Genomic DNA, 18736 nt, shown 5'->3' with positions numbered 1-18736 from the left:
TATTACACGATGTGCATGTGCTGTCTGTGTGATACAGGACAGGTCAGGTCCTCCAGTACAAGAGACGCTCTTTGTAAACTCTCTCTACTCTGGCCAACAAACTTGGATCCTATAAGCAGATCCCCCACATTTAACTAATACCTTTTTAGTAGAGTGTATGAAAATTCGACAACCCCTTTTAATGCGCTCTGTAAATATACTGAATGCTTTAGGACCCCTATAAACATTTTAGTGGAATGTATTATTTTTTATGAGAAATTCTTAATAGTTTTCCTTAAAAACAAAAAATGTGAAGTATTTTGCATTATACAACACCTCTAGCCCTAGGACCCAGCACAGGGACAGGAGGGGCAGGTCAAGCAGTACTTGGTGCTCATAGCATGTGTGCGTTTGACTCTGTTTTCTTGCTGTCTATTTTAAGACTCCCCTTAGTCAGGAGAATAGAAGCCACTGACTGCCCCTCTCGCTGCAATGACACCAGTCTCCCCAGTGAGATCAGGAGAGAATTGATCTTGGGGAAACAATCAGCACCCCAATTGAAGACGTGACCGCAGAAGAATGGAAAGTTTGTGCCCTCCTGAGTCTGATAAAGCTTCTGACGTCTCCTTCTGTTTTGAGGAGGATATTGTACCTGAAACTATCCTCAACAATGAAGAAGCCGAGGATCTCAAACAGAGGTATGCTGACGTAGGCCCCCGAAAAATGCCCTTGGGGAGCACTGCACCTGTTAGAGTAGTAGCACTGAACCTCGTAGATCCCCTTAACAAACAACTGGCTGAATGTGAACTGTGCTACTTCAGGGCTAGTACTGTCTGTAGAAAGGTTTTCTTCTATTTAAAGATGCATCAGAAGTGACAGCTGGGGAATATTTTCCTGCCCCTCCCCTGCCATTCTGGAAGCTGGTCACATAATGATCCTATGCTGTCATGTGTGATGTGCCAGTTGTGTGTACTGCTTGCAGATGAGATTTTGGTGACATAATGTATGCTACTCATATTTCCGGCATTGTGTCATAGCTATGCATTTGACTTTTCTGGTTTTCTAAAGCAAATGTGAAACTTAAAGAAATTGTCAGATAATACATAGAGTTAAAAAATTTGTATTTAGTTCTACAAGCACTCTATATTATTTCCTATCACTATAAGGTCCTTGAATATTTATTATAGGGTCTAATGACCAGTAAGAACTTATTCAGACAAATATGAAAAATGCACAGCTTTCAATCCGTGCGTATGCCCATTTGCATCTGCATGCATTGTGTGTGTCCTTTTTTTACTTTTGTGCATCATCTATTTCTTAGTCATGTCCAAAAAAAAAAAAAAGAGAAGGAGACCCAATTCTCTTTCTAGCATGGATCAGGAATAGAGATGAGCGAGCATACTCGCTAAGAACAATTGCTCGAGCGAGCATTGTCCTTAGCGAGTATCTCCCCGCTCGGAAGAAAAGGTTTGGCTGCCGACGCGGGTGACAGGTGAGTTGCGGCGGTGAGTGGGGGGGAGAGAGGGAGAGAGGGAGAGAGAGATCTTCCCTCCATTCCTCCCCACTCTCCCCAGCTGCTCCCCGCCTGCCGCCGGCAGCCGAATCTTTTCTTCCGAGCGGGCAGGTACTCGCTAAGGGCAATGCTCGATCGAGTAATTGCCCTTAGCGAGTATGCTCGCTCATCTCTAATCAGGAATGATCCAAAAAAATGGGTGACGGATGTGATTTGTGTGTGCTTTATTTTTTCATTTTGGTATACCCATTGGTAGGACATACCACTTTTTTTTTTTTCACATAGACTGTCAGTCCGTGTTAGAAAATGCATGTCTGCATAGCACCATTGACTGTACAACACATGGATGCTATTGGAGAGGGCATGTAAGCATTGTTGCACTACAACTGTAGACTCCTTGATCAGTATATCTCGGGCTCTGTTCACATCTGCACTGGAGACTGTTTGGATCCTCTGGTGCAAATCCGGGACAAAATTCCGGCCAGAGCAGTGCAGCACACTATGCTATTTTCTCTAGAAAAATATCGGAAAGCAGGATGGAGCGCATTGACTGTTTTTCCATTGCTCAGCTCCTAGCACAGAGCCGAACAATGGAAAGTAATAGCACTGGTGTGAACCTTACTATGAGATGACCATTGATTATTTACAAAAATTCACCTAGAACTGAATATATATGTAACACTCCAGGTGACATGTATAGAATAGGTTAGAATAAAAAAAAAACATTCTTGCCTGCTAATTTATTTCCAATCATTAAAAATGATAAAGCCATTCATTACAAAGCACATCTCTATCACAGTACTGTAAGAAGCTGTGCACTCGAGTGTCCATTACATGACCGGGACTGATTTGGATGCGCATGGAAGGAAACAATGAAGGTTTCTAGTGAATACCAGCTAGAACTGATTTTGAAATCTATGAGGAATTAAGAGAGAGTACACTGAGAAATTGTAGAAAGAATATCCTTTATTTGCTGCGACTGTCATACCCCTTTAAGGTAGTAAATTCTAAGTAACATGAGTGCATTGACGTTTACAAAGATGAAATATTACATGTTGACTAAGGCTGAGGGTACTGCGTGTTCCAATCAGTTTTGTGGATCTTGGCAGCCTTAGATCCTATTTGTTTTTGTCTATCTCAATCACCGTAATTAATGTTTGAACACCAATAAAGGAATTTGCCTTTATAACATGTATTACCGCAGACCAAATTTATATTGCTGTCTATACATCAACATGAGCAACTACTCCACTTTTCACTTGTACTTGTTTTGATAGTGACTTGGAAGCAACTTTAGTCGCACAACATCTTAACCAATTCTCAGAAAAGCCTCAAGAACAAGAGATCTCTGTGACATGTCTGCAACTCGCTGTCATATACTAACAGTTATAAAGCTGTGATTTAGCTGCTAAAAGACAGGCAAATTGCACGCAGGTTGCGGACACATGCGACTTGCATTGGAGTCTATGTTGATAAACTTGCATGCAACTTTGAAAAGTTTGGGATTTTTGTGACTGATGATGATTCGCAGTCACGTAAAATTGCAAGTGACCTCACTGATGATCATTAGATGCAATGTTGGAATAAGACATTGCGATCTTCATGTTGTATGACCAGAGTCGCTGTGTAGCTCTAGTCTAAATGATCAGATCATTGTCCATGTTGCTCGCTTGCTCCCAGAAATGGGTAGCTAATATATGGTATTAAAGGGTTTGTACTGAATTACAAGTTATTCCCTATCCATGAGATAGGAGATAACTTGCTGATTGCTGGGGGTCTCACTTCTGCGACCCCCACTGATCCTGAGAACAGGGGTCCTATGTCCCCCCTCTTCTCATCACTGTGGGGATGTTTCTCCCACCTGTAGTGTTGTCATAATGAATGGAGCGCTTGAGTGCTTGCTGCTTGGCTATCTCTGCAATCCAATTGAAAGTGAATGAAGCTGCAGCCCGCTTGCGCAAGCAGTACTACAATAATGCTTCTCCTCACTCTTGGTGTACAGTGAGCATACACTGTGGGGGACACATCTTGGGATCAGTGGGGGTCTTAGCAATGATATGCCTATCAATCAGCAAGTTATCTCCTATTCTTTGGATAGGGTATAAAATTGGTAATATTTGTACAACCCCTTTAATAACTATCAATGTACCCTACTGTTTCTCTAAGTATAACATATTTGGCTTCTTGATTAATTAGTATGACCGATTAATAATGCCTGTCTTCTTCTCATCACTGTCCTAAATTTTCACCTTGACTTTGATCCAGTTTAAAGGAAGCTGTAAACGCTGACGAAGTGAAACCCAAGCTCCAATGCCTCATGTCAAATCCAGCCTTCTCTATGGTCACAGTTCAGTGTGAAGACAGTGGGATACATTGGGAGACCGGCTCAAGTCGATGCTCTACACCATGGGCATCAGAAGCCAGCACCACCTCGGATGTCTACAGCATGGAAAGTTCATCAGCTGGAACCCCCCCTGGAAAGGTTATCTTCATTATGAACGAGGGCAAGCTACGGAGAAAGAGAATCAGACCTTCAACATCAGCAAAGTTTGCTCGGCAGTCATCACATCATAAAAAGAGCAGTGAAAATCCTAAAGCATCTGCTGATAATATGGGGGAATCTTTTAAGCAAGCCCTGGAAAAAGCAAAACGTCATCTGTCCACCCACACAGAAGAAGCTGGCAATCCGGATCCTTCTACAAAGGATACTAAAGACTGTAAAGGAGAAAACCCTAATGTACCAGAAAAGGACTCTAGTGCAGAAAATAAACCACCAGATGAGAAAGCAGGATCTTCTGCAGTCGAGGCCTCCAACACCTTACCAGACAAGGTAGCAGAAGAACCAACATGTGCTGTTCCAGGTAAGTAAAAGCCAACAGTGTTTGAGTTCAAAACTTGATATTCTGATATCATCCATTAATATCTGTTCTAGAAAAACAGATGGGATGAACATAATGTCCCCTTTAAATAACAGGGTAAATGACCTGTCAAAGCAGTAAGCCACTGTCTTGTCTTATCTCATTAATCAAGTGGAAAAGTAAACAGTTCAGCCTTTTTCATCAAAGACTGCAAATTGGGTGTCAAACCAAAAAAGGCTTCATTTTTCATATTTTTTTGCAGCATCAGACCAATAGGATGTCTATTCCATATGCCACATAAATCACCTACGGTATTATGTTATATGGGCAAAATGACGCTAGACCAAAAAACTGCGGCAAATAATGTATTTTTCATTTGTTTATACTGTTCATTTTAAAGTTCTGGAGTTATAAAGACTCTTCTGCCTAAAATAATGAAGCGATCACCTAAAAGAGCTAATGTGGGTTTATCTTGATTTTTGCATCAATTTTTTGCAGTTTTTCTCTGTTGTAGTTTTGCAAAAATTATGAAAAATAAAACTGACAGGTGTAATAGCGCTTTTCTATTTCAGGTCCCCATAGTGTGAAAAGAGCCGTAGCTACCTCCAATATGTTGCATTAGAGAGACTGTGTTCCTATTTTCTGGAAAAGAGCCAATTTGCATATCTTTACTTCCAGGAAGCATTGCCTGACCTGGCAATCTCCACAGCTACCAAACCTGTCAAGAGTCTGTAACCCAGACATCCAATGCCCTGATCTGCCCTGATAAAGGGCAAGAACCCTGAAACAACTTTCCGTGGAGCCATTACATGCATATGTAGAATCCACATCCGTTACATTAGCTGGAGGTCAATCCTCACCTGCAGCATACATAACACATACATAGAGTTATAGAGGTGCTCTATCTTTAACCAAAGGGAAGTACACATCAAATCTCTTCTATTGTTTCTGAACTTCATGGCAACTGCATGGTACAAGGGACACGTCCAAACTACCAGAAATGCTGTGAATTTGCTTTGCAAATTTGTCCACAGGGAAAACTCACAGTGAACTACAATAGCAGCAAAGTAGAAAAGATTTTAACAACTCTTGGTTGGCTTTTCATCCCCACTTTTCCAGAGCTATAACTTTTTTTTAAATTTCAGTAGTAATTTTTAATGGTACCATTTAATGCACCATGTAATATAATGATAAACTTATACATTTTTTTTAAGTGAGGCAGAATGGAGAATAAAAGGAATTCTGCCATTTGATTTTTACGGTTTTGCTTTTTGTTGTTAAATTTGGAGCCCCATTACTTTTTTACATTTTTTCTCAATGCAGTTTTTTGTAGTTATCTGTAGTTTTTATTTGTACAATTTGGGATACACACAGCTTTTGGGGGCTCTGAGGTCTCTTCCAGTGACCAAAAAATAGAAATTCTGTTTCTTGTTTGCATAATTCACATGAAAAGCTGCAGTGGCATATCCACACATTTACATGAAGATTTTTCTTCAGATTTCAGTAGTTTGCTGTGGAAAAATTTCACATCTAATCTAACCCAAGAGGCATTACCCTTATAAATTGTCAGGGTACCTAGTTCCTTAAATGCTTTATTTTCTCTGTGGAGATAAACACACGCGTGGCCATGTTGGAAATGGAAATGTTGTGAGGTACAAATAGGAGTGAGGGTGCCATTTATTCATGATCATTCACACCAACTATCAACTGATCATAATATATGAAGGATATCATGCAGTGGATGTGGACCCACTGTTATTCTGCCACTAACTGATTTGACTTTGGGCTCCTTCTGAGGGTTGTGCCTAGGGGACCAGAAGAGATGTAGTCAATATCATAGTCTGAGGTCAAGACAGACCGAGTTCTTGCAAAACAGAGAGATAGGCAGAGGGTTGGGTCAGGCAGCAATTGCGCAAATCATAGTAAAAAACAAGCCAAGGTCAGGATAGGGGAAGTCAGGAAAGCTGGGTGAATAAGGAAGAGTCAAAAACAAAAGTTAAGGAGGAATGAGCAACCCCACCTTCACAGAACCTATTGCTCAGGCAGGATCCACTGGGGAAAAAGGTGCCTTAAATAAACTGGGAAGCTATAGGATTGGTTAAAGACTGGAAAGCTGGGTGTGCATGCTGGCCCTTTAAGATGTGCATCAGCTTTACATGCATACCCTATGGGAGATACTGGATGCAGACAGAGCAGTATAGCAACACTGTAATTTAATAACATCCAAAAATATGTAAGAAATGTGTGATTTGCATTTACTCTTTTGATTTCTTTATTATTGATTTATCCTGCAGAACCGGACAAACCACCCCCGCCATCTGAATTAAACAGTAACAGTGGAGCTCCAGCCATGTGCCCAACAAAGAGTGTGCCAGAAATGCAAACAGTGGCAGAGACAGTGAAACAACATCCTCAGAATGACACCAAGAGTGCCACAAAACCAAAGGGACGTGTCCTACAATCATTGGATGAAAGTAGAAGTGAAATGACATCAAGTAAGAATGATATTGACAGCTACCCACCATTTGTACTTTTAGAATTAAGCAGTGTTTTAGAAAACATAGATAGATTATGCAATCCTCAAAAAGATGCCTCACAAAAAAACCTAAATGACCCTCCTAACACAAAATCAAACGTGTTTAGTATCGTTTCAGATGGGTCAGAAATATTAAACATCATGGCGCCAGATCTTATATCTTCTGTAGATCAGGAGGCAAGCAAAGAGATGGAAGATAAACTAGAGTACTTAGAAGAGAACCCTTTACTCATACCCAAGCAGCCCTGTATTGAGGATGAATCACTACCAGAAACTTATGAAGAACCTGACGAAAATGTTGATGAGATAATAAACGAAGAGATGTCTGTAATTCCTTTAGATATACAAATAGATAGAACTGTTAATGAGATAGATTACTTTGAAAAGTTTACTTTAGTTGACCCCAAGGTATCAATAGAGCCTTCTTCTGAAAGCTTGAATAAAGAACATGAAGCGGTCAAAGTTAAAGGAGAACAACAAGGTCCTTCCATTAAGAGTGAACCATCATTTGACAACGAAGACTCTTACCTACTGCAGCATCTAGATGAATCGTTTTATGGTGTATTTTTGGATGATAATGCAATCATATTACAGCAAGAGGCTCCTGATCCAGGAAAATCTAACATAGACGAAGATGCAGAAAAAAAAGTGAAAAATGGAGCATCCTTATTTAGTGCCGAAGATGGAGTATTGACAAAGTCATTTTTTTTCCCAACTTCTTATCCATTGAACCCTGAGCTCCTAGAAGAACCACCTGCCTTGGCTTTTCTTTATACAGATCTTTATGAACAAGCCAGAGGATGTAAATCCAAAGATGAACATGACCGATCAGATGCAGAAAGTACCACTTCTGTACAGACTTTCCATAGCAGAATTTCAGATGATGATGGCACAGGAGTATATTTTGAAAAATTTATCCTTAAGGATGAGATCCCAGCGGGAGGTGAAAATTCAGATGAGGACGACGAGTTCTACAGTGATGAAGGCAGTGAAGAGGAACAGTATTTAAGTTATGAAGCTTTGTCACAAGGGTCACTTGTTGAGAAAGACACAAACCAGAAAGAAGTATTCCTTGAAGACAAAAAATCACCTTCACTACTCGATAGTTTAGATCATGTGCAAAATGTTAATGTTGATTTAAAAAAATCAGTAGGTGATAAGCACAAAGTGAAGATGGGAAATCAGTCATTGCACAGGCAAGACGAGATTCAGCTGGATGATGACTCTGATTTGGTGAATAATACTTATAAGATACCACCAGCAGAAAACGGGCTTGTATCGGTGACTACGGAACAGAAAAGTATAGGACATGAGGAAAATGCTGAAGACTTAGATTATGTCATTGTGTCTCCTGATGACCTTGATGAAGATGACATTTCCATAAAAGAATTAACATTTGAAGATCAAGAGTCTTTGGGACAAGGGAGTGAACTGCTAATTGATGCCACCCAACGAGCCACACCTGAACATGAGCAATCTGGTTTTGTGATGGTGGAACATGAAAAGAAATCAGAAGATACATTAGAAACTTCCTTATCTGAGGAGAGAAAGGCTCAGATTGATACGTATTGCAATACTTGCAAAACTCCAATAGTTGCCATTGATAAGGTCTTTGGAGACCACAAGAACCACGATGTCACGGCATTAGACACCACAGTGAATGAAATGACGGTGAGTGTTCCATCTATTTATATATGTATTCTGATATAATTCACTCATTTCATACATATAATGTATGTACATAATGTGCTGTATTCTTAGAGTTGTACTTTTTAGGAAGATGGAGCCTGTACATCTATTCTAATTACATTAATTAGATTTCAGGTGTTTTTTCCTATTCTAGAGATGTACAGATATGCAGCTGAAGTTGTCATTTATTTTTAATTAAGTTATTACATTGTAATAACATACTGATTTAAAAGGGCTGTTCCAAGAAGAGAACCTATAATGGCATAAGGATGCCATTGAATGGGGTCCCCCATGAGCTGCAATAGGTGGACTTTTAGCTGTCCTTGTATTGCAAAGACAGCCTGAATGGCCATCATGTAATACTACATTTCTCCTGCAACAGCCATGACTTTTCCCCAGCTAAATCAGCATTCTGGAAGGGCTGGTCTATGATGGGATAACCTATTTAGAGTGGTATTTCGGGCTATTTGAACTGATGACCAATTCTCTGGATAGGTCATCAGTAGTTGATTGACAGGAGTCCGATGCTCAAGACGTGTCCACAGCCCATCATGCGGCCTGCTGCAGGCTGAGCGTCATCATTGGTGGTCCCAATAGGAAGTAGGAGTACAGGCTTCACTCCCATTGAAATCAATGAGAGCACCGCACTTCTCTTACACATCCTGCTTCTCTTATGGACAGGAAGCAATTACTACAAAAAGTATTTTGGAAAAATGTTTAACTTTTCATTATTCAATAACCAAGTTTTTTTGCTATAGCTATTTCCAGTTGCTTATATAGCACCAACTGGACAGAGATTGTCACCATTCACATCAGTTTGTGTGTCCAGTGGGGCTCACAATTTAATTTCTCTATCTTAGACGCGCACACACACACACTAGGAACTCATTCACATGGACGTATATGCGCTCTGTATTAAGCACTGAAACCCATTGATTTGCATTGGAGTATTCAAACATACAGCATGTCCTATTTCGGTCTGCATTATGCACCGAAATATCCTATTAAAGTCAATGGAATCACATTTTAGTCTGTGAAAATGTTGCTTATTTCATGGATTGAAACTGCATATGCCTGTGTGAATGAGTCCTAAAGGTACCTTTATCGGAGGTGACTGTTTTTACACAGGAACAATAGTCGTTCTGTGAATGGAGGTGGAGTGGCCGGAGATCTCCGCTGGCTGACTGCCTCCATTCACTGTAAATAGGAGTTGTTCATAGATTAAGTGACTCCTTTTTTTCACAGTGCCACCCAGGTATGTCGGCAGTGCCGTTGAAAGTGAATGGAGTGCTAGTGCGTCTGCATGCCCGGCACTCCATTCAGTCTCCTCTTCACTGCAGGGGGTGCAGTAACCCTGCAGTGAGGAGAATGGGGAACACTGGACTCCTGATCTCGAGATTGGTGTGGGTCTCAGCGATGAGACCCCACTGATCAGCAAGTTATTCCCTATCAGGTGGATAGGGGATAACTTGTAATCTTTGAGCACAGCACCCATTCCCATCACCTTGGATACCATCTTCAATAGTATCTCTCTCATTGTCACGTATGGAGAGCACCACATCACAGTACTTAAAAAGTAATTTTTACATTGCCTCTCACATTTCCCTACATGCCTTTCTATTACAATGTATGAGGGGTCTGGGATAGTGTTAGACAATATCAATATTGACAGACTCAATATTGATTGGATGCCACATCCTATACATGTGACACTAACAGGCAAGAGGATGACTTTTTGTTGCATGATAACCACTAGATTATCGTCTCCCATGTTCTGGCATGTTAGTCATCATTGAGTTATATGACTATATTACAGATAAGTGCCTTACCAAAAAAGGTACCGTATTTTCCGGACTATAAGGCGCACCGGATTATAAGGCGCACTTTCTATGAGCGCATTATAAGCAATCTTGTTTCATATATAAGGCGCACTGGATTATAAGGCGCAGCACATTAGTGCTGTGCAGGGGCCGGAGAGGCTTCTATCAAGCCTGATAGAAGCCTGTCCGGTCAGATCGCGGTTGCTAGGCAGCCAGGGGCCTTCTGAAAGGCCCTAGGGCTGTCTATGCAGAGCGCCTAGCAAGTCGTGCGCTAGATGGGCACTCTGCATAGACAGCCCTGGGGCCTTTCAGGAGGTCCCCGGCTGCCTAGCAACCGCACAGCGTCCCGCGATCTCATCGTGGGACGCTGTACGGGCCCCCTGAACATCGGTTGCAGGCTGTTCTTACAGCGGGCACCCGGCGGCAGCAGTTCTGATGAGCCGCGCCGCTCGTTAGAACTGTTAACACTTTAAATACCGCTGTCAGAGCAGTATTTAAAGTGTTAACAGTTCTGACAAGCGGCGCGGCTCGTCGGAACTGCTGCCGCCGGGTGCCCGCTGTAAGAACAGCCGGCACCCGACGTTGTATGGAGCAGGATCCACCCGCGATCCCGCTCCATACTACTACTTGTTTGACTTGCGAACAAAACGGACTTGCGAACGGGCTCCCGGAACGGAACCTGTTCGCAAGTCGGGGAGCACCTGTACTGTAAAAACCCAAGTGAAGAATAAATTCATAGGCGCACGGGGGGGGGGGGGGGGGGGAGGAGCATGGTGTGTGCTGTGGTATGCCGCCCACGATAGAGGTAAAGGATCCTGTATGAACCCCTTTCTTTACTGTCGGGTTCATATATAAGGCGCACCGGATTATAAGGCGCACTTTCTATTTCTGAGAAATTCTCAGCATTTTATGTGCGCCTTATAGTCCGGAAAATACGGTAAATGTAAGAGATTGTTCACCAATTTTTGTGAATGGTGGCAGGCATTATACAGTACTTACAATAAATGGTTGCTTTATTCGCAGAGTAACCTGGAAGGTCTCCTGGAGAAACTGCAGAAAAGTTCATTGAAAACAGAAGATTTTGTTACTAGAGTAGAAGCGTTATTTAATGAAGTTGAAGTAAGTAGTTTTCTTACATCATTTTCTTCTTTGTGGATAATCTAGTCACCATTTCATGAGCTTGTCGGATGGGTGTAGTCTTGTGTTCTCCAACATTGCCTAGTCATACAGTGTCATTGTGTAGTGAGACCATGGAGGGGTTTGAGAACAGAGAATCCAGAGGCATACTTTGCAGTATTTACAGTAGTATTCAATACTAAATAGATTCAAAGCAATAGGGTTTGACAGTGATACAATTAACCAAGTTATATAACAGTGTTACAGATCCTGAAGTTCTATTACAAGTATGATTCGCCCTAGCCGAAAGTGACCGCCATGCTGTAGACAACCTAACATTGTTAGCATAAGTTCTCTTTGAATAGTCTTTGGTTATTTACAATGTAACCAAATCTGAGTTTTCTCAATCCTAAGGGTATGTTCCCACGGCGGAATCGATTGCATAATTTTCTCATGGTGAATTCTGACTGAAAATTTTTTGGCAGAGATCCACATGTGGAATTTGCCCTGTCAATGGGCAAATTCTGCGAGCGGAATTCTGCCATGGAAACTGCTATTTCTGCAAGTTTCTGAGTCAAAAAGTGACAAGTCATCTTTCACAGCACACTGCTGGGGGACAGTAGCATATGAGCAGGGAGAGAAGTAAAACCCCAGGGGGTGATGGGACACAGGGCTAATAAAAATAAATTGTATATAATAAAAAACTGAAATATAGGAACAGTTGTGTCTGCAGCTGATCTATAGAGAAGAGGTGCAGACACAGCTGGATGGAGCACCCCCTACTGTTATGCCTTTTATGCAGTGAGGTGAAGATGGATTTCTCAGCCCGATCTGCAGGTACTTTTTAAGTGTGCACTTCTCTGCCCTCAGCAGCTCCCTCACCCAGCAGAGTCAGCTTGGAGGGGCCCATGCTCACTGCCTCTGTATCACTAAAACTTATCTGCGTCACACACTCATTCTCAGTAAGTTGCAGGACCTAAATCACGGGACCTGCAACTAACTAACTAATTAGAGAATATGCAATACTTTGCAATAATACACATTTGCTACTAGAGGTCATTATAACATCACATTTTACATTAGTCTCTATACATTTGCCAACTATGGCTTTGTGACATAACATTCATCAATATGAAGTGAATGTATAACTATTAGCTGTGCACTCTTTTTTTACGTCCCAACATAGTTCAGTATGAACTATGAAGATATACTACAGTAAGGGTACTTCACACTGTTGCAAATATTGCTAGGATATGCATTTACATGTTGATTGCTGGGATCCTCGCCGCATAGCTCAATTCAAATCAAAAGGGCTGTGCTTCAGTTCTCTGCATTCTGTAGTAACATGGTGCCGAACCTGTGATGCATGCCGACCGCTGCTCACCACGATAGTGATTACAAGCTGGGGTGCTGCAGCTCCCTGGTCAGTAATCACTCAGCAGCACTGCTATGGGTGCACACACTGACGTCAGTGTGTGCACCTGGGATCTTCATCCCCTGACCTCACCTCCTTAATTCCGCAGGAGGAGAAGTGAAGGGAGGAGGAGTTCAGGCGCACACACTGCCATCAGTGTGTGCATCCCGCAGCAGTGCCGAGAAGAGAGGCAGCGTTGCTCAGATAACAAGGAGGAGGTAAGTATATGATTCTCAGGGCAACACTATTACTTCTGGGGCCAATATAAGGGACACTATTATTACTGAGGCCACTGTACATGTGGCAGCATACCTCAGAAATTTCTGTGGCAAATTATGCAGCATTTCCACATCCAAAAACAGTCAAAATTTGCTCCGTTGGTACCCAGCGGCCTGGTTAAGTGTGGTGCCGCTGGTCAAAATCTGCACTAATGGTACCCCAGGGCTCCAGCTAGGGAAAAAAACACACGGCATTCCTCCCTGTCTATTTTGAAACAGCCTGTCCTTTTTATAATGACGGAGGTAAAATCATATGTTTGATAAGCCCCGCCCCCGATGTGTTGGTGCTTTGTGATAAATAAGTGAGTTTTGGGTTGCAGTTTGGGCACTCGGTCTCTAAAAGGTTCACTAGCACTAGTCCAACTGTGTTGTTGTACATGAAAAAATCCAAAGGACTTTGCTGCCCCTTCTTTCTTGTTGGGATTATCAGAGACTGGACCTATCATCTTAATATTATGACATATTCTAGCAATATGCCATAACATTATGTGATGGGAATACCCTTTCTGCTTTCACTGTATCAAAGATACATCTTGGCTCAGTTGAAGACACTGAAACACCATCTACAATTTTAGCACAATATCTTGATAGCTCGGGCAGATTAATGTATTCAGAACAGTCCTATTCTTGCCCCCCAGTCCACACAGTACAGTACTTTGTATATCTGCTTGTAGAGGCAGTTCTAAAAATTTTCCATACTTTACTAAAGGATGTTAGTTATCAGGAAAAGTTATTTTCAATTTGACATTTTGAATGCGGTCTATGACATCCTAAGTAGTGTTAAAGGGGTTGTCTCGCGAAAGCAAGTGGGTCTATACACTTCTGTATGGCCATATTAATGCACTTTGTAATATACATCGTGCATTAAATATGAGCCATACAGAAGTTATTCACTTACCTGCTCCGTTGCTAGCGTCCCCGTTGCCATGGTTCCGTCTAACTTCGGTGTCTTCTTGCTTTTTTAGACGCGCTTGCGCAGATGCATCTTCTTCCTTCGGCTGGTCTTGGAAGCATCGGCGTTTTGGCTCCGCCCCCTTTTCGCGTCATCGCGTAGCTCCGCCCCATGACGTGTGCCGGTTCCAGCCTCCTGATTGGCTGGAATCGGCACATGATGGGGGCGGAGCTACGCGATGACGCGAAAAGGGGGCGGAGCCAAAACGCCGATGCTTCCAAGACCAGCCGAAGGAAGAAGATGCATCTGCGCAAGCGCGTCTAAAAAAGCAAGAAGACACCGAAGTTAGACGGAACCATGGCAACGGGGACGCTAGCAACGGAGCAGGTAAGTGAATAACTTCTGTATGGCTCATATTTAATGCACGATGTATATTACAAAGTGCATTAATATGGCCATACAGAAGTGTATAACCCCACTTGCTGCCGCGAGACAACCCCTTTAACTACTGTTAAGAGAACCGAAACAGCAGAACCCTGTTTTGGTTCTAAATTTGCTAAACGTTCGGTTTGGGTAGTTCATCTCACCCGGACTCTCTAAAATGGCTTCATCTTCTTTTCCTTTCTCTTCCTACTCCTTTTCTCTTTCTCATTCCTTTTTCCCTCTTCCTCTTCCTTTTTATCTTCCCCTTCCTATTACCTATTACCTCTTCCACTTCTTCCTATTTTTTTGTTGTTCTGCTCCTTAAGCAGTAGAAAGCCTAGTGCAGATGTGAATTCACCTTTAGTTTTTATTCTGTAGAGTTCTTAAACAAGACATAACATTACCCATTTTCTTCTCCAAAAGACCACCTCTTTGAGAAGACTACCCCCCCCTAGATGACCACTTTTCATGGCAATTTCTGGTGGTTAGCTCAAAGACATTTCACAGTAATATTAATTTCTTTAGTATTTCCTGAATTAATTGAATTATTCTTACACTAACATCTCTACTTTAATATCTTTATTATATCAACCCTCTGGTCCCAGAAAAACCAAGATGGTTATATTGCCTTTCTGTCTACCTGATACACACTGTGAATTGGTAGTACTTCGGTAGTCTAAGACACTACATGCTGCTCTGATTGGCCACCTCTGCTCATGTGAGCAGTGCTAGCTAATCAGAGTAGCTTATAATGTTTTAGACTACCAATGTACATGTGAATCAGGTAGTCAGAGAAGCAGTATAGCCATCTTGGTTTGTCCAGGGAAAGGAGAGTCGCTTTAATTTTAATGGGTTTTTCTTTAGGCAAATGTTAATGTTTAGTTTAGTTTGAGTTAGCCTCTGTTTCATCAGGTTTCTGTTGTTTTGTGCTGGTCTGCTACACAATTCTACCTCCTAAACCCTGGTTGGTCTAATCAATTGTTCACACTACTGCTGAGTGGCTCTTTTTCCATTGTTTTCTCTGTCTTAAGAGCCATACAACAACAAAAGCGGAAGTATCAGATCCCATACATGTCTGATCTAAACTGTGCTTGACAGCACCCATTGACTGTAATGGCTTCTGTCCAGCTGCCGTTATGCAATCTGACATTCTCCCCAGACAAAACAGTGCTACATGCTGTGCTATTTTGTCCAGGACTTTTGTGAAAATGGGCAATGGAGTCTCTGACACTGATATCAACAAGGCCTTACTTTGCAATTGGGTTGCAGCGACCTGTGCAAGACACCTCTATCCAAATAAAGGGATGGGAATGGACCCAAGGATCATGAAAAGTTGGACTGAATGGGGAGTAAACGTTAGACTCTTCTGTCCAAGATGGGCTTTATTTGCATGATTTGCTAGATTTTCCGATATACATAATCCGTGCACATTCTCTTTGTTTTGTTTTTTATACTGTTTTGTTGATAAGTCGTGCACTGTCATTTATTTTTTTCCCCACTGAATTCTACTGCAATTAAGACAATCCATATTATATAAATAGAAAAACTGTTCAGAAGGTGAGAACTATTTGGCAGACGAGAATGAAAAAATGGTCCAAAAAGTGATTGACCAGCACAAACAGAAGAGAGAAAGTTTTGAGGATGTGAAGAAGATGAAGATGGATTACTTGTATGATCAGATGGTCAGCTTCCAGCAAAGTGTCGATTCAGCAAAAGAAACTCTGGAGAAAGTTGCTAAGGAGCTTGATGAGATTGATCCTGTCGTGTTTCTGAGTGTAAGTTCAGCACACTAGCTGTATACTTTACATGTAAGATGTCTGCTGCTGTATAGGAACTAGAGATGAGCGAGTATAGTCGCTAAGGCACATTACTCGAGCGAGTAGTGCCCTAGCCGAGTATCTCCCCGCTTGTCTCTAAAGATTCGGGGGGGGGGGGGGGGGGGGCGGGGAGCGGCAGGGGAGAGCAGGGAGGAACGGAGGTCTCTCTCTCCCTCTCTCTCTCTCCCTCCCCCCTGCAACTCAACTGTCACCGGCGCCGGCCCCCAAATCTATATAAATAATATCACCACATCCATAACAACCCGTACGATATAGTGAACATGTTTTTTATTCTGCATGGTGCAGTTACAAAAATAAATAGTGCTAGATTTGCCTTCTTTTTGCTCTCAAAAAAGCAGAATAAAAATATCATATATCTCACATGTACTAGTGACAACTACAAGCTCTCACACAGCTCCATTTGAGTGTTTGAATGCAGTAAAACAAAAGTAAAAACAAAAATTAAAAAATTATATTTTTGGTATCACAGTAATCACAATGACCCACAGATTAAAGATAACATGATATTTCTACTGCCCTGGAACCCCATAGGTTAAAAAAAATGGTAGATTTGCAGTTTTTTTCACCGCTCCGTCACCTTCAAAACGAATAAAAATGTTAAAATATAGTTTGTGCGATACAAAATGGGACATTAAAAAATATAATTTGTTCCGCAAAAAATAAGCACTCGTATGGCTACACTGATGGAGAAATAAAAAAGTTATGGTTTTTAAAATGTATTAATAAAAAAGCTAAAAATAAAATCACCACATCATTAAGTATTAAATTAGGCCACGTCCTGAAGAGGCCATCATCGAGTAGGTCAAGCACATAGTATTGATATTTACTAATGCAACAAATCTATACATTGTATATTTCACATTGTGCACAATGCCCCCCCCCTTCCCATGTGTAGATGATATGTGACAATTACGTATGCTTGTTCTATAAATCTTTTGCATTTTTCTCTTTCCAGACTCATAATGATATCAATAGCAGGTAAAGTGGCTCTTGCTTGTGTTTTGTGATTAACATCTTTTTATAGAACTGGAGACTAAACCTTTAGGCCGGCTTCACACGAGCGTGACGGGCTCCGCTGCGGAATATTCCGCAGTGAAGCCCGTCACAGCGCCCCCCAGAGACCCCATACTTACCAGCGGAAGATAGCGTGAAGACGCTTCCCCGACCACCGCCGTCGCGTCATGTGACACGCCCACCGCGGCGGCGGTAGGCGGGGAAGTGTTTTCACGCTATCTTCCGCTGTGTTACAGCGGGAGATAGCGTGAACGGATGGCTTCCATTGACTGCAATGGAAGCCGTCAGCGCGTACACCCGCGGCAAATAGAGCATGCTGCGGGTGAGGACGGGAGATTTCACGGTGCGAAATTCCGCGGTGGAATTCTGCATCGTGAGCATTGTGCTATTAGGTTCAATAGAACCTAATAGCAGGGGGCAACGCAGCGGATTTTTGCCGCGAATTTACACGGCGTAAATCCGTTCGTGGGAAGGAGGCCTTAGGGTATAATTTCTCCTGGTACATTTATATGACTGTTTCATACATTTGAAAAGGGTTTGTAATAATCTTTCTTGGTGTATACTGTACGGCAAAACCAACCCTACACATATGTATGGAGGAGATTATTGCAGAAATTTTGGCACAAATCTGCTGTGTGAACCCTGTCCCCCTTGTAGGTGTTGGCTCGATGAAGACAGTAAAAAGTTGTATACTACAATATTTGTTATACTCCCTCTATAGTAGTACTGAAACCTGTTAGAACTATTACATGTTGACTATATGATAACACTGTTGATTTAATTAAAGAGAGGCAACCCCGTTAAGAGTGCAGGTGATTGCCCCAGGCACCTCTCCTGGCACCCTAGAAAATCGTCTACAGCCAGAAAGTGTAGTATGACATGATGGCCATTCAGAAGGATGGGCATCCATGTAATAAAAGGCTCTCTGTTCTGGCCCATAGAGGGGAGTTCTGAGCAAGGGACTCCACTCTATGACATCCATATGCCCTAATAGGGTACAAAAACAGGTGTAGTCTTTAAAGGGGTTGTCTGGCTGCCTGACAACATTCCCCCTATACCACCAACTGTACTAAAATAACAAAATCAGCTGTACTTGCCCGTACTCTGCCACAGTGATCCAGCACTCCAGCCCTGCCAATCTACCAGTGTTTGTTCTTGAAGTTATCATCACCGGATATCACATGACTACTGCAGCCAATCATAGGCTGCAGTGTCACCATTCTGAACATCTGTCATCGTGGCATGCAGGATATAAGCCCCGATACCAGAAGAACTGGCGGTAATGCTGCAACCTCTGATAGGATGCCGCAATCACATGACATCTGGTGACATCATCTTCAATACAATACACTGGGAGAGTACGGGT

At 42.1% G+C, this 18736-nt stretch overlaps 1 protein-coding gene across 1 annotated transcript in view; it reads left to right on the top strand.

Moving 5' to 3' along the window:
- The first annotated feature begins 460 nt into the window (after positions 1 to 460).
- The window catches only part of CMYA5 (cardiomyopathy associated 5), a 63603-nt gene continuing 45327 nt past the window's right edge, over positions 461 to 18736 (top strand). The window contains exons 1-6 of the mRNA XM_066602834.1: positions 461 to 677; positions 3758 to 4353; positions 6645 to 8557; positions 11419 to 11514; positions 16060 to 16293; positions 17312 to 17334. Of these exons, the coding sequence (XP_066458931.1) occupies positions 559 to 677; positions 3758 to 4353; positions 6645 to 8557; positions 11419 to 11514; positions 16060 to 16293; positions 17312 to 17334 (2981 nt within the window). The 5' untranslated portion in view covers positions 461 to 558. The remainder of the gene's footprint in view (positions 678 to 3757; positions 4354 to 6644; positions 8558 to 11418; positions 11515 to 16059; positions 16294 to 17311; positions 17335 to 18736) is intronic.

Source organism: Eleutherodactylus coqui, chromosome 5 (genome assembly GCF_035609145.1).
Source record: "Eleutherodactylus coqui strain aEleCoq1 chromosome 5, aEleCoq1.hap1, whole genome shotgun sequence".
In the NCBI taxonomy this organism is placed as follows: domain Eukaryota; kingdom Metazoa; phylum Chordata; class Amphibia; order Anura; family Eleutherodactylidae; genus Eleutherodactylus; species Eleutherodactylus coqui.
Note: the sequence above shows the minus strand (reverse complement) of the source record. Positions and strands in the feature narration are given on the sequence as shown.